The sequence below is a fragment of the Rhea pennata genome, chromosome 2 (genome assembly GCF_028389875.1).
Source record: "Rhea pennata isolate bPtePen1 chromosome 2, bPtePen1.pri, whole genome shotgun sequence".
Classification (NCBI taxonomy): Eukaryota; Metazoa; Chordata; class Aves; order Rheiformes; family Rheidae; genus Rhea; species Rhea pennata.
Window position 1 is genome coordinate 38,213,153 of NC_084664.1, and position 14,632 is coordinate 38,227,784.

Consider the following 14,632-nt stretch of genomic DNA (forward strand, 5'->3'; position numbering starts at 1 on the left):
ACTGCTTGCATATGTTAGGAATAGGCACTTGTGTGTTGTGTGCTCTCTGAAAATCTGGCCTGTTGTCTTTCTGGTTGAATGATGGCTGCTGCCTGTTTTCAGACGCTGTTGGCAGTCGCTGTCTGTCTACAGTGCACAATGTCAAAATTCAGTGCCGTGTGGTTTGTTTTCAGTGATGATGTGTGGGAGTGGGAAGGCATTGGCAGGTTAAATCCTCTGCCAAGAAAAGAGGCGTTCTGTCTCAGTCTCCTTTTAATATTGAGCGTCGATGATTATTTCTTTTCGTATTCTCAGATCAGACTCCTACACCGACGCGCTTTCTGAAGAACTGTGAGGAAGTGGGCCTCTTCAATGACATTGATTGCTCCTTAGAGCACGAATTTAGGAAGGCACAAGAAGAAGAGAACAACAAAAGGGTGAGTGTTAATGCATCAGTCTCTTCTTGCTCTTTTTGGTTCCTGCAAACATTGTAAGGATACTGTGTGAAAGCAGAACTCTCTCTATTACCTGGTAGTAACCTTTTGGTTAGAAACTAGGTGGCACTATAAGTTGTGACATGTTTTCTAAACTATTGAAATGATTGACAGATAAAAGCTCCAAACCAAAAAAAAAAAAAAAAAAAAACAGCATTACATTTCCAAAAGCGTGTAACTGTTGTTGCCAGGGTTTGATTCCAAGTCCCTGCTTTTAAGTAAACTGTATTACAAACCACACACCTCTTGAGGGAGAGGCTTGGGAAAATTATATCATCTTTGAAGTGAGGATTGCAAGCTTGTTCAAATACATTACAGGGAAATGTGGATAATGAGGAGGCATTAACATTAATAGCAAAAAGTCTTGCTCTTTCCCCTCCTGCACTGTGAGCCTCTGGTTTTTATTTGTCATTGTTACCATCTTTGTCATGTATCTGCATTTGTCATAAAGTATTCATACAGAAGAGGAAAATTATAACTTTTAATACCAAGTAGATAATGTATCTTATTTTCAGTTAGCGTTCTACCACTCTTAGTATCTGTAAGTTGAATTATATAGGCCACTTTATATGAGGTTAAGTATACTCCTATGCCCAAAGATTGTCTGAGTGTTTTGAGGGATCCTAATGAGCTGTTTAAACTTTCCTAGGAACTGTAAAAGGGCTTAATGTGCTATAGAGGCCAGCAAGAGGTGATGGTTGAAGTTTTAGCTTTTCAAGTAAGCATCCAATGTTCTAGTTGCTTCTGAGAACTGAAACGCATGAATAATGTGAGGCTTCCTAAAGGCTCATATTGCTTCCTTCTTCCTCACTGCAGCCCTCAAACAAGCTACCAAATACTTCCTCTTCATGTTGTTCAATTTTTATGCCTCTCTTTCACCCTCTCCCATCTCTGTAACTCTCAGAAATTCTCAAGTAATGTCCTCTTCCACAGTACCCCCTCAGTTATTGAACATTTGGCCTATGTATTTGTCTAATATGAGGTTTATCCAACACCACATGCTAAATGTAATTAATTAGGCCATGAAGCATTCACTGTGAGAGTGACGGAGCACTGGAGCAGGTTGCCCAGAGAGGTTGTGGAGTCTCCTTCTCTGGAGATATTCAAGGCCCACCTGGATGCAACCCTGTCTAACATGCTCTAGGTGACCCTGCTGAGCAGGGAGGTTGGACTAGATGATCTCCAGAGGTCCCTTCCAACCTTACTGATTCTATGATTTTATGATTCTAATGAAACACTATTAGGCCGTGGTGCTAAAACCAGGGGGCACTTTTTCATCCCTTGCCTTAGCATTATTTTGTCTTTCAGAGTGCTTGTGCCTCCCAATTGCAAGTGCTTCCTGTTAAGGAACTGTTTCCTACAGCTGCTCTTTAGTGCCATTAGTTTTGCTTGTCAGTTATTGCTGCCCAATCCCGAATTCATACATAGGAGACGTATGTGTGCCTGGGTGGGTCCAGAGCCTTGTGAAGTTTGAAGTTGGCAGCATTTAGGGACCTGCAGAAGGATCTTTCAAGCACTTGGAGGTCTGCAGGAGAAGGCACTAGAGGGCTTTTTGGAAGATGTAAGGATGATTGCTGAGACACAGAAAGGGAGAGGAGGCATATAGAAAGAATATGGGAAGGGGGGCTAGGGGTGGTTTATTTGTGACTTACTGGGAAAGGAGTCTAGAGAGACTTGAACAGATATAGGAGAGAAGGAGAGAAAGATCAAGTCGTAGTATGCTGATCAAGGAAAGAGAGTGTCCAAATGTAAGAGAGTTCAAGGTTTGGTCAAGGGCGGGGAAAATATCCCAGATAGTTTGACCTTCACAGCTTTATTTGCAGGATGAATGTTAGGAAACAGCCCTGTAATGACAGAAATGTGACTAATTTTATATTCAACTTGTTATACTTAGTTTCTTGTATACTGCAGAGGAGACCTGGCCAAGATCAAGGGGACCATTTCTGTACATTTGTACTTCTTTGCAAATTATCAGTATTGAAGAAGATTCCTAAGCAGTTCTTACCCTATGGTAGTTATTTTGCAGGAGCAGGAGATGAGGAGAGGTCTACTGATTTGGGCTTCTGTGCAGCTAGCCAAAAATTAGTTTGATGTTGCTGGGTCCATTTCAGCTCACAAGGGGTAGTCGCACAATCTGATTAAAACCTAGACAGGGGCATCAGGTTACCTGATAATACCCGTTGTTTAAGGACCTCTGGATGTCTTATTCTGCCCTCCTTCTCCCAACCCCTGCAGCTGCCATGGGCTATCTCCAGGGAGCAAAATGAATTGGGGGGGAGGGGGAAGGAGGGAAAATCATTAAAAAAAAGTCCCACCAGCTAGCTAACCTGTAACATTTGTTCTGTGTTTCCAATTAGTCTGCTGTATGTTCATTCTTACATTACTGACCGACTGTCAGATAGGAATCTGAAGCGGGCCCCAGTAGGGCTCTGCGCAAACACACGAGACAAAGGCGGCGGCAGAAAGGGACTCCTTGGGCCGTAGCTGTTGATAATGAAATGCTCCTAATGGCCTGTCCCTGGAATGCGAGTGCAGCGCAGCGTTCTCCCGACGCGCTTCCCAGCGCTGGGAGGCTAACAGCAGCAGCACGGAAATCTTATTCCTGTCTCAGAAAAGTCTTCCAAAAATATTTTTGGTCAGGTTAATTTCTTTGGACTATGAGAGAAATGTTTATTTTAGTATCTCACTGTGGCTTAGCACACAGCTTGACACTGAAATCTTATAAGAGAAAAACACTTTTTTTTTTCTGCTTGAGAGTCCCCGTTTGAAAAGAGTCCTCAAAGAATACAGTCCAATTAGCTATATTCTTTCTTTTTTTTCTTCTTCTTCTTCCTCTACACAGGAGTCCATGTGTAGTCCATGAGAATTTGCTGTGATTAAGCTGGTTATGGGGACTGTTGACATTCCAAATTAGCTGTGAAGTGCTGAATGCGCAGTCTTAGGAACAGGACATATACCCTTTTTGGAAAGGTAGTATTGAAGGGAAAGTGCTTGAGTTAATATTCTAGATCTCTAACTTGGAACAAATCACTTAATATCTTTCTGCCATAGTTGCTCATGTGTTAAATGGGAATAGCATCTCTTTCTGACTCCCATACTTGGTATGTCTTTTTGATAATGATTGTAGGTTCATTTGGCAAGGACTGTCTCTTAAAATATAGCTGGCTTAGCCATTTGCTTGGGAACTGGGTGGATTAGAGTAATAGTAATGACCCTTAGGACCTGGATTGAAATGAGAATGGAAAAGTTATAAGTGGAAATGAGATTGTCAGCGTTTTGGCTCCTCAGGAGTCTATAACATGAACTATTAGCTGGAAGTCCCTATCTGAGAAAGGCCCATCCTCTAAATGCAAAGGAAGAGATCAGAAACAGGTGTATTGACAAATGTATGGGAAAGAGGCTTTTTGCATCCTCTCGATGGCACTCTTCCTGACACAAGCGTCCCACTTGCCAAATTCACCACTAAGATTAGTATAGATAAAACTGTACCTATACTATTTTTCCACTTGCAAAAGTGTAATTATTAAAGCTCTCAGGAGCTTGAGGCAGGCAGCAATCGACAGCTCTGCCGCAAGCAAAATGTGCAACCCAAACCATCAAGGTAGGCCGTGTTGGCAGATCAGATGATCATCTTAGCCTACTAGCTGCAGGTTTTAGGTTTACACTGCTCTAAGCATTAAGTATCCAAAGCATTTGTCATGGGTTATATTTGCAAACCCATGACCTTTGCTGCTACTGGATAGGCCCTGCTGTCAGATCTTGTTCTGAGCATTAAGGTTGAGTCTGAGGGAGTAATGTTGAAGATGGGAAGAGCCAAGATCCATTTCTGAACAACTAATTGTAGCTACTGCTTCATTAAAATGCATTTTGCCTGACCTGCCTGCATGAAATGAGAAAGAGTGGGAATACACGCGCTGTAGTGTATAGAACACTACATCAAGGAGCATTTAGAAACAGCAAATTGTGTATTTTAAATATAAAGGCATTTTTAAGATCATGTTCTGCTTATGCTAGAAGTGCGATACATCACTTCCTGAGGTTAATCCTGAAATTTCTGAGATTTTCTGAGCAATACTCTATGATTAATATGTAAGCTATGGAAATGAAGCAGAGAAACAGCTATGCCCAAGTACCACTTGATTTTAATGTGGTTTATTCACTGTCAGTTCAGGAAGCTGAAAGCCAGCAGGTCTTCTGCATGGCTTAATATTATTGTATACTGTCCCACTGTAGTCACCTCACTGCTAGAAAAGCATCAGCAGAATGAGGTTTTCCAGCAAAGAAAAGAAAATACAGAGCATTTGGTAGTTAAATACATTCAATCTAAAAAAGGCTTGAAAAGGGCCTGAATATCCAGTTTAGTTGCATACAGCAAGAGGTCATGCTATAGCCTGACATGCCCTTGAAAGGCACAGATTTGGTTTCTGCCTTCTAGTTTCTCTTTCTGTCCTTTATGTCATGATAGATTCCTGCATATCAGCTTAAGAAGGTAGATCAAATGCACCTGTCTAATTTATACCACAACACCATTTACTGCTGAACTCAGTGATACTGCAGTCTCCAGAATAGAAATCTCACAAATATTTCCTGATTGTTCTACTTCTGTGCTATCAGTTATGAGTACAGGTAGGACTATTGAATTCAAGCTGAGCTGAAAATAATAGAATCTGTCTTTTGAGCAGGTGTAGTTTGGTAGAAAATTTCATTTCATTTTCACACCTTAAACCAAATTTTATGTAATATATTCCTGGCCTAGAGGTTTTCTTCTTCATCTTCTGAGATGTATGCAAACAGAATAAATGCAATGCATTTTGTTTGTTTAAATATTTTAAAAGGAAATCCCTTACGCTGCAATAAGAGGAAATGTAAATACAAAACCAGTGCCCTGAAGTTCAATGAATAAGAACCTCTAATAAGCATTTCTTGTGTTGCACAAACTTGGTGGATTTTCCTGCTATTTTTATTTTTTGGAGACTTTTAAGTAAGGAAGCAAACCAAACAAATGAACCTCCCTAAATGGCCTGATCATGTCCGTCGTGTAAACAGGAGGAGAAACAGGTCGTGGGAGACACGTTGCCCATCTGCAGCAGATGCCATTTTGAAATCTCCTGGCATTCCCAGCAGTAGAAGCTGCAAAAGCTGTGTTGGCTGGATAGCAGAAAACGCTGCATAAATGTGATCTTATTTTAATCTCATTCATCATTCTGTTAAAGTAGAAAGTTCACTCCTAGAGACAGTCATTGTCAATATAGCGGTTGAAACTAGCAGTGTAGTGAATGGAGCCCCTTTGACAGGCAAGGGTGATATTCCAGTAATATCATACCGTTATACTACAAGGGGGAAAAAAAAAGATCTTTACATTGATAGAGCATGTTGTATAAGTGTTTGGGTTTTAAAGGCCTGCACTGGTGCACGTAGTAGTGCTGAAAATGCACTCTGGTGAAAGAAAGGAACAAGGATGAAGGACTCATTATGGTGGTTGCTTTTGCTGACAGACTAGAAATTCAACATGGGTTATTAATGAGAAATGGCTACCCTTTCAAGGAGTGCTCTCACCTGACTCTTTCCCCCTCAGATGATTAAGTTGCAGCACAGAGCTGCCTTCCAAAAAATAGGTACATATTTTTTGGCCATTTTTCTAGTAATGCAGCATAGGAGATCTTCAGCTTTATTCCTTTTTAAGCATGGTCTTAAGGTAGATGGTGTCAATGCTGCGGTGTGCCCGTGTTGGATGGTACCGTGTCTGAGTGTATGCCCTGCCTCTATAGCAGTCCCTTTAGCTCTGTTCTTCCCAGGTGAATGCTCTGAAGCCCTAGTGGGGTGGCTGAGGTGGAACAGGATGGTGTCGTGCTGGTAAACGTTTCAGAGGCAAGTGCTCTGAAACAGCTGAATTTTACTCGCTAAGTAATACAAACCAGCAAACTAATAAGCCTGCTTCTGGAGCACTTCTGACTGATAGGAAGTAGCATCTTATGGTTGGTTTCCTGCTCACACTGCTTATCCAGTCTGAAGAGCAGGAAAAAGCAAAGACTTGTGTTTAAATGCTTACTATTGTACTTCTTTTTGAATTATGCTCTCATAAAGATGTATAAATATACATTGCCTTCTCCTTTCATCTCAACATGATGTAAGAGTGTTTGTGCTTTGCCAATTCAAAGGTCCCTCTGACTCTGTATTCTCCCCCTGAGATTGGGTCTGGTATATGGTGGTATATAGTTATAGTAGAAGGAAAATAAGACTAGGAATGATTTATGTTAATGTAGAGCTTAAAGGCCAGGGTACCACTGCTCTAGGCACTGTATAATAACATCAAGCTGTCATTCTATCAATCAGTTAAGCTGTTGTTAAGGTGATAACTTGAATTTCTCAACTTTGCAAAGTCCAGAAATCACCTCAGATCCAAAGATTTCAGTATAATAGTTCCCATACTCTAAATATAAAATCTGTATATGTGAAGATATGAGCATCTTCATAGCATAGCATTTCTTCTAGGAGATGAATTAAGATACTGTATAGATATATTCTAACCTTGTATCAGAATTTTTCTCTTTTTTACTCTAGAACGCTTTCTGAATTTCAAATGCAAGAAGCACAGTAATTAATTTTTTTCAATGGGTATTTTGAGTTTTCATATGCATTATTAGCATAAGGTTAAGACAGCTTATTGATTTGCTTTATGGGCTCACCACTGGTTTATAAATCCCTCTCTTTCTTAATGATCAACTTTTGCAACATTCCTGTGAAGAAGGAAAATGTTTTTCCTTTTATTTTCTAAAGAAATACGGAGTTTAGAAAAAAAAAGATTTCCAAAGCCCCTTAGTAGCTAGACACCAAACTGATGGAATCAGAGGTGCAGAGTGAGAATCCCAAGGGAGTTGGATCCTTTAACCCATTCTGCCAGGCAGGCAGCTTTCTGTGTCTTTTGGTTCCTAAATATCTTTGCAGTGTGGCCTCAAGAGATTGATGGAGATCTTCAAAGGCAGTTTGGTGTCTTAATCTCACTGAAATAAAGCAGGAGTGAATCAGTGAGCTACCATAAGGGATCTGGGCTCAAGTGACGTGCTAAAAATTGCACGGGAAGTCTGTGGCAGAGCCTCGGATTGATTCCATATCTCCTCGGTCTCAGCATAGGGCATCCCACAAACCATGTGTGTTAAAGATTTATCAGCTGTTGTTCAGTGTTGCTAAAGACAGGAAGAATGCTCGTCCTCTCTCCAGATGGATAGGCTTGCTGTATTTTAACTGGTTTTCTTAACTTCTGAAGCTTTCATGGTAGACATGTGGCTATGCACTATATTTTATACAGGGATTCTAGGCATTTTAGTCCTCTATGTGAGTCCTGTTTTGATCATACATTTATAGTCCAAGCATTTATTTGCCCCACTGAACTGTTTTACGAGGGGGACATTTTTCTGTTTAACTATGCAGAAAGTCATGAAGACAACGAAGTTCATAACTAGCTTTGCAAAAATATGCATAGGAGTAAGGTTTAGCTTATGCTCATTGCTGTCGGTACAACATCTTGTCTTCTGCTGGCAGGCAGGTCTCTCTTATCTTCCTCTGTTTCAATGGGCTGTGTTTGAATGGATTTATGGATTTAGATCTGCATGCTCTGAGAGAAGACCTGAGTTTTTTTCCAGCAGTAAGAAAGGGCATACGTTTTTGATTGAGCTAAACCTCCCTAACCATAATCTTTCCGTGTTCTTCTGAATTCCAGTTCATGAATCATCTTACAGGGCTCAGTCAGAAGAGTCCACTTTCCTTCTGCCTCTTATTGCCCCCGTCCCAGAGAAACTGAGTCACCCTCCTGTAATGTTTGGGTTTTTGTTGAACTTTGTGTATTTTGGCTACCCCCAAAAAAAGGAGCCTGCCTAATGTCATTCTGACGTTTCTTTCACAACAACATGGAACTGTGCGTATCGCTTTGGTCTTCCTATGTGTGTTCTTAAAGGCACAGCTTTCTCGTTCCTCGTTCATACTTCAGCAGCATGGACTGGATGGCACATAGTGAAGGGATAAACCTTCTGTTTTAATAAGTCTGTCTCTTTGATAAGGCTCCTAAATCTTGGCAAGCTCTTTAGAGTATGCACTCCACTATTAAACACAAACTCTTCGCTCCTCAGAGCCAAATGCTAAGTGGAGTGCAGTCTATATGGTGGAGTAATAAGATATTACTGATATATTTTAGAGCAAGGTGCACTTTTACTTTATTTATGAAGATAGACATGCTGGTTGAGGGCTTAATCACAGCTGATAAATCATTTTAAGAAACCTATTGGAACCATATGCTGATTCTTTGCATTAATATGGTGTGTCTGTTTCTAGTCTAATAAGACAGGGTCTCTTCCCCCCCCCCCCCCATCCCCCTACCTGGTGTGTGAACTATTCATCTGTTTAAGGGATACTGCTTGCTTGGGGGCATTTCTCTCTTTAAGAGGTATCATTAATAAAGCAAGGTGAATGCAGGAGAAACTCCAGAGTGAGCAGAGCTGCATGCATCGGTCATCTTTGTTTAGGTGGAATTCCAAAGGAAAAGTCCAAAAGCTGAGAGCTGGAAACCTATCAGTTCTCAGACTGGAGAACCACAGACTGGCTGTCACTCAGCATAAGGTTGTCATTTTGGCCCAGGTGGTTACAATACCGGAGCATGAGAGCCGTGGTGGGGGGGGGAGGAAGGGGGGTACATGGACATTGCGGTTACCTCACCTTTCCCTTGCTCCAGAAGGGCTGCGCGGGAACAGGTTCCATGGCCATTTAATGAGATCCACATTGGTGAAGTTATTCTGTGCCAAGTCCTATTTATCATTAATTGGTGGGTTCGCTCGCAGATCTTTCCTATTATTTGCTGATTAAACCCCTACACATTTTATTATCTTGCCAAAATTCAGATGCTAATAATTTCTTGATTTATTTTTTGTTTATAACCTTGTCTACTGCCTAAATGGACTTAGTTAGAAGATTTGGAAACAGCAACAGCTCTTATGCTGACTGGGTTTCTTTCACATTTTGCACATGGCAGTCGTCTATTTATAAACCTCCGTGGGGACTCCTAAACCTTTACAGTTGAGTTCCTCCCACCGCTTCAGCCCCTTTTCTCCCTTGGTCCCCCAAGGCAAGTCTTGTTTTTTGGCATAAAGACAATGATGGTGATTGTTATATGGAGAAATTGTCCACAGGCTATGAACCATGGGTAAGGATTTTTTAATTCGTACCTCAAGCAAAACAAATGTGAAATTAGAGACATCCAGGAGAGTAAGGAGATTTTTACCACAGGTTAGAAGATCTTGATCTGTACTGGTCATCTTCAGTGTTACAAAATGAAATATCGAAAACTGACTTTACACCACTTATGTGCACTCTAATGTATGCACCATTTTCCTGTGCTACGTGAAATTACTGTATTTCTAAAAGTGCCCAAACTTGACTGTTAAATCTCTCATGCTTCAGAGTAACAAAAGGAATAGTGGAGAAGACAATTCAGCCAGAACAACTGAGCACATGCCATAGTAGTTAATGAACATTACAGTTGGGTGTATAACCTCATGCATCTCTGGGGCAGTTCCATTGATTTTAATGGAATTTAAATTTTTAGCCTATTACAGATGGACAAAGGAAGTGTGTGTGTGGGGAGCCTTTGCTTGGGAGGGGGGGAACCCACTTTAGGTCACAAAGAGAAGTGAACTGTATGGGTACTTGTTGATCTCCTGATAATATATATAAATATGATCTTTAAAACCATTTTCGGGAACAAAGAAATGCTTAAATGTTTCCTTATCCTACTATTTCTCTCCTATGCTTTTCTACAGAAGCTGTTGAGTCCCCTCTTACCAAATAAGTATCAGCTTGCTTTCTTCCCTGATACGTGAGTGAAACTGTGGGGCTTGATTTGGTCCCTGGGAAGAGAATAGACATCCGTTTGCCATGTGAATATACATGTCAAAGTGCAGATCTGCCAGCCAGTCTGGGACTGGGTGGGGAGAGACACGGGGAGAATGAACTCAATGTTACAAACAGTCGCTTTTGAATTTCTACAACCTATTAGTCACAGCAAGCTGCCCTTATTGATTTTGGTAAGAGAGGTCACTTTTAATCCTCTAAAGTGGAAAAAGCTGCATGCACTATCCACGGCATGACATTAAAATTGACACAGCTCTGCATCAGTTTTGTGAAAATTCCCTAAACCTAGATGGATTATTGCCTTGCCTTTCAATGGATACAAGCTGCTAACCAGAACACGCTTAGCCAGAATTGGTATAAAAGATTTAAAATACATGATAAGGAAAGCACAACCAAAAAGACCTGAGAAAACATATGAGTACACTAAAAAGACTGCCCTTGCAGAAATGGGGAGAAATTAAATTAAGTCTTAGGAAACTTTAATTTCTCCTTTTTATTTTTAATTTAAAATCAATGCAGAGGAGTTGAGATTATCATATAAAAGAATAAGCAAAAGCTGACCTTACTCTTATGATTATGAGGAAAACTTTACTCTGGCTGATGGCCCTTGCTAGTTTTGTTTATGTTCCTTAGAGAACTAAATCTTTGAATACAATTAGAATAGTCAAACTTGAATCCTAAGTGTGCTTCAAAATAAACAGTAGAGATGAACTCTCCAGAGTTTTCTTTTCATCTTTGTTATCCCTGCCTGACCCTTTTTTCCCTGCTTAATGATCATTTGTATGATTGTATGATTAAGAAAAATCTTCCTAGAGGTAAATGTGCTTAATGGGGGTTAGGAAAAAATGTGATCCTGGAGAAGTAGTATTTTTTTTCGTTGTTTGAAGTTCAAGAAAATCACTACTGCTCCTTTTGATTTTCCCCTAGATTTTATTTGGAAATCTGTTTTTTGAAGGTCTCACTGAATATCTGTAAAAATGTGCACTGTAATGTTCAGAGAAATTTGCTGGCTTGTCATGTAAGCTTTGTGTTTTCTCCTTTCATCAGTAGTATCTTCTTTTTTCTTTAATCTGTTTAATCATAATAGGGGAAATCAGTCATTTTATTCATATTCTGCTACAGCAATCTGTAGTTGGTCTTTTCTGCTGTGCCTTATTCTCCAAAGGGAGCTACTACTGATAGAGGCTGAAAAAAGTTACGGAGTTTGGCTGGAAATGCCCAAGTTACAATTACAAAATGAATCATCTTCTGCGTGCCTCCTCCTCCTCCCTGAAAGGCAGCAGGGGGTAGTGGGGAAGACTGGTGGAAACAGAAAACTTCAGACCCTGTTCACCAATGAAGGAAAGAAGTACCAGCTCAAGACTGCTTGCTGCAGTATTTCTTATTAACAGGTAGAAATTTCCTTTCTGAAAAAGAGACAACTGCAAAAGGAACTGAAGTAAAACAAAAGAAGTTCCAAAAAGTTTCAAAAGATGTAGGCTTGAAGCGTAGGACGTGTGATGACGGGGATGCTTGGCTGCCTTGCCACAGCACCTTTCAGTAAGCTAGAAGTACTCTACAGTTGTTGGTTAAGTAGATCTCTCAGCTCCTTCTCAACAGAGATTAAAGTAGGTATGTTTGTGTCTGTGTGCACAGTGTGGCTTGGCCTCCCCCATTAAGGGATTTGCTTTTCCTCCTCTTCCTCCCTCAGTGGAGGAGGAGTTGCTGTTTCCTCCCTATTTACCAACTTATCAAGACACAGGAGAATCCAAAGTAGGCACAGAAAGGGAACTGGCTCCTGGCCTCACCCCGCTCACTGCGAAGTGGTGCAGTAGTGGCACCTGGCATGGAAGAAAAGGTAAAAGCTGCCCCAGCTGCAGATTTTGTGCAGTTCTATCTGGCAGCTTATTTTTGCCCCATTCTGATTCTTCTTTCCTTATCAAGGGAGAAAGAAAAATAAGATTGTCCCTCCTTCTTTGTGTTGAAGGAGTCAGATCCCAGAGTTCTCCGTGATGTCCTAATGCTGCATGGGACAGAGGGGAGAGAAAGGAGGAGATGGAAAAGTATGGGTTGATGAAGGGAGGGGGAAGAAATGAAAGGAAGAAAAGTGCCATTCGTTTTTACTTATGTAAAAGAATTATTCCTACCCCAGGTGGGGAAAATGGAAAGGAAGATTCATATGGAAGAAAAAAAAAAGCAATGCTAATCGGGCATGGAGAAAGCTGAGGTACTCTCAGGCTATGCAGGGGAAAGAAAGATGAATGAAGGAAAGGAAAAACAGCACTCACACTAGGCAGACATTAAAAAGGCAGTTCTTTATTTTCTGAAAAGTGGCATTCTAAAATATTGCTGTGATGTCAGAAGATTTGTGTGAGCAGAGGTAGAGGGGAGTATAAAAAGTATCATTTCCTTTTCTCCTGCTTCCCTCTTTTTATCAAAAAAGCCGTATGAGGATGTTTTTGGAAAAAGAAAAACAATAGCTTTGCTTCAGGGAAATTTAGTCAGCTTCTCTTCTTGATGTCAAATTGAGATGTCAATGGATGTGGCTGTCTGAACAGGAGTGATGGGGAAGGTTATTGTTGATGGGCATTAGGATTTGTTTTGCCCTGAAAAAGATGTAGGGAGAATCAGCCTGGAGGTTATTGTTTCTGAGTTTAGTGGTCTTTATGAAACATTCTTGCTGCACACTTCTGTCTTATCTCTGAGATCAATGTGTATGCCCTGTGGGATGTATGCATTTATTTAAGTCCTATTTTTCTAATGACAAGTAGTTACAACAGTTCCCTCCCGCCCATACCGATTTTTGTACAGTAAACGCATGTAAGTGTAAATGCCAACATACACATTTCAGGAAAAACAGGGAAGCCATTCAGTGTGTTACACTTCTGCACATACGTTCTTGTTTTGCGGATTATTGTTTGGCTTGAATCTTTTTCAGGTACACTTCTGGTGTCCCACTTTCCTTTCTGTGCTTCATCCAGCTCATCCAATTAAACGTGTATATAAACGCTCTTCTGAAATGGTGCCAAAGTCCATGTGCTTCAATAGTTCTTAAACATATGTTGAACTTTAAGCATGTGTGTAGGGATTTGTTGACTAGAGATAGTTTGCTGAATCAGGACTTCCCAGCATTAAGATTTTAAATCGCAAACAATTCTCTATTTTAATGTATTTTAACTACTGCCTCTCGTGGACTATAGGTAACTATTACTGTGCAAGTCCTGCAGGTGAAAAATATTGTAGTTTGTTTGAGCAGCAATTTAAGAGCAAAAAAATCCTTCTGATACCCTGCTGCAACAACTGTCTTTTTTACTTCCTCTAATAAATACCCTGATTATGTTACATGAAAGGAAATAATGACTGTTATGATTAAAAACTTACTGCTTTGGAGGAATAAAAAAGATCTACTACCTAGAAAGCTGTAACAATTTTTTTCATTTCTTTTTGAAGATCTCCATATTTTCTAACAAAACTTGAAATTAAAATGGTAGTATGTTCATGCCATTACTGATGAAATGAATGTGAAGCACCTAGCCAGTCTGCATACATAAATTTGTGCGACTTTTTGAGAAGGTACTTTCAAATAGCAGTAACAGTAAACAGCAAGACGGAAAAAAAAAAATCCAGTTACTTTTTTCACTCACTCACCTCCTTCCATGTGCTGTGGTAAGAGGGACAGGGCCATCTGCCCCGGTTTTGGTTTGGTTTGTTTTCTCCATCATGGATGGTAGGTAGGGCTGGGCATAGAGTAGGCTCCGGAGCGCAAACGCAGCCATTGGAGGGTGCAGGCAAAGGGGGAGAGGTGGTGTGGGAGTGCTTTAATTGGCTTCCTGATGATAGGCAGTCTGGGTAGGAAAAGCATATTTTACCATTTTAGTTGAAACACTTACTGCAGTGTTTCAAAACAGAGTGCACTTCCCTTGTCTTTCTGTAAGTTGGTAAGACTTAAAAATATAATTGAGCTTTTCTTACTACATTTCAATATTCGGTTCCTCTCATTCCATCTTCAGAACAGCTAATCTCTACCCCCTTCGTGAATAGTATTATACTGACAACACAGCGCTGAAAAGAATCAGGACTGCAGGACTTCTAACAATGCCCGAGGGCCCCAGGAGTGGGAATGCCCTGAAAAAAATGTGCTGCAATCCAGCTGCCCTTCATATTGTTGTCTCCCTATCCAATTTACTAGAGAATTTCCCACTGGCTCTTGGCCTGTTCCCAAATGAGAATGTAATCTTTTAAAGATTACACTGCATAATGGAGGGACAAGGAGCTCTTTATTA

At 40.5% G+C, this 14,632-nt stretch overlaps 1 protein-coding gene across 3 annotated transcripts in view; it reads left to right on the forward strand.

Moving 5' to 3' along the window:
• The window catches only part of CREB5 (cAMP responsive element binding protein 5), a 254,832-nt gene that overhangs the window by 53,796 nt on the left and 186,404 nt on the right, over nt 1-14,632 (forward strand). For all 3 annotated transcript variants that reach the window (XR_009957588.1, XM_062569259.1, XM_062569260.1), the window contains one exon: nt 295-416. Coding sequence is in view for 1 of the 3 variants with exons in the window: in XM_062569259.1 (XP_062425243.1) it covers nt 295-416 (122 nt within the window). In the remaining 2 variants the exon portion in view is untranslated. The remainder of the gene's footprint in view (nt 1-294; nt 417-14,632) is intronic.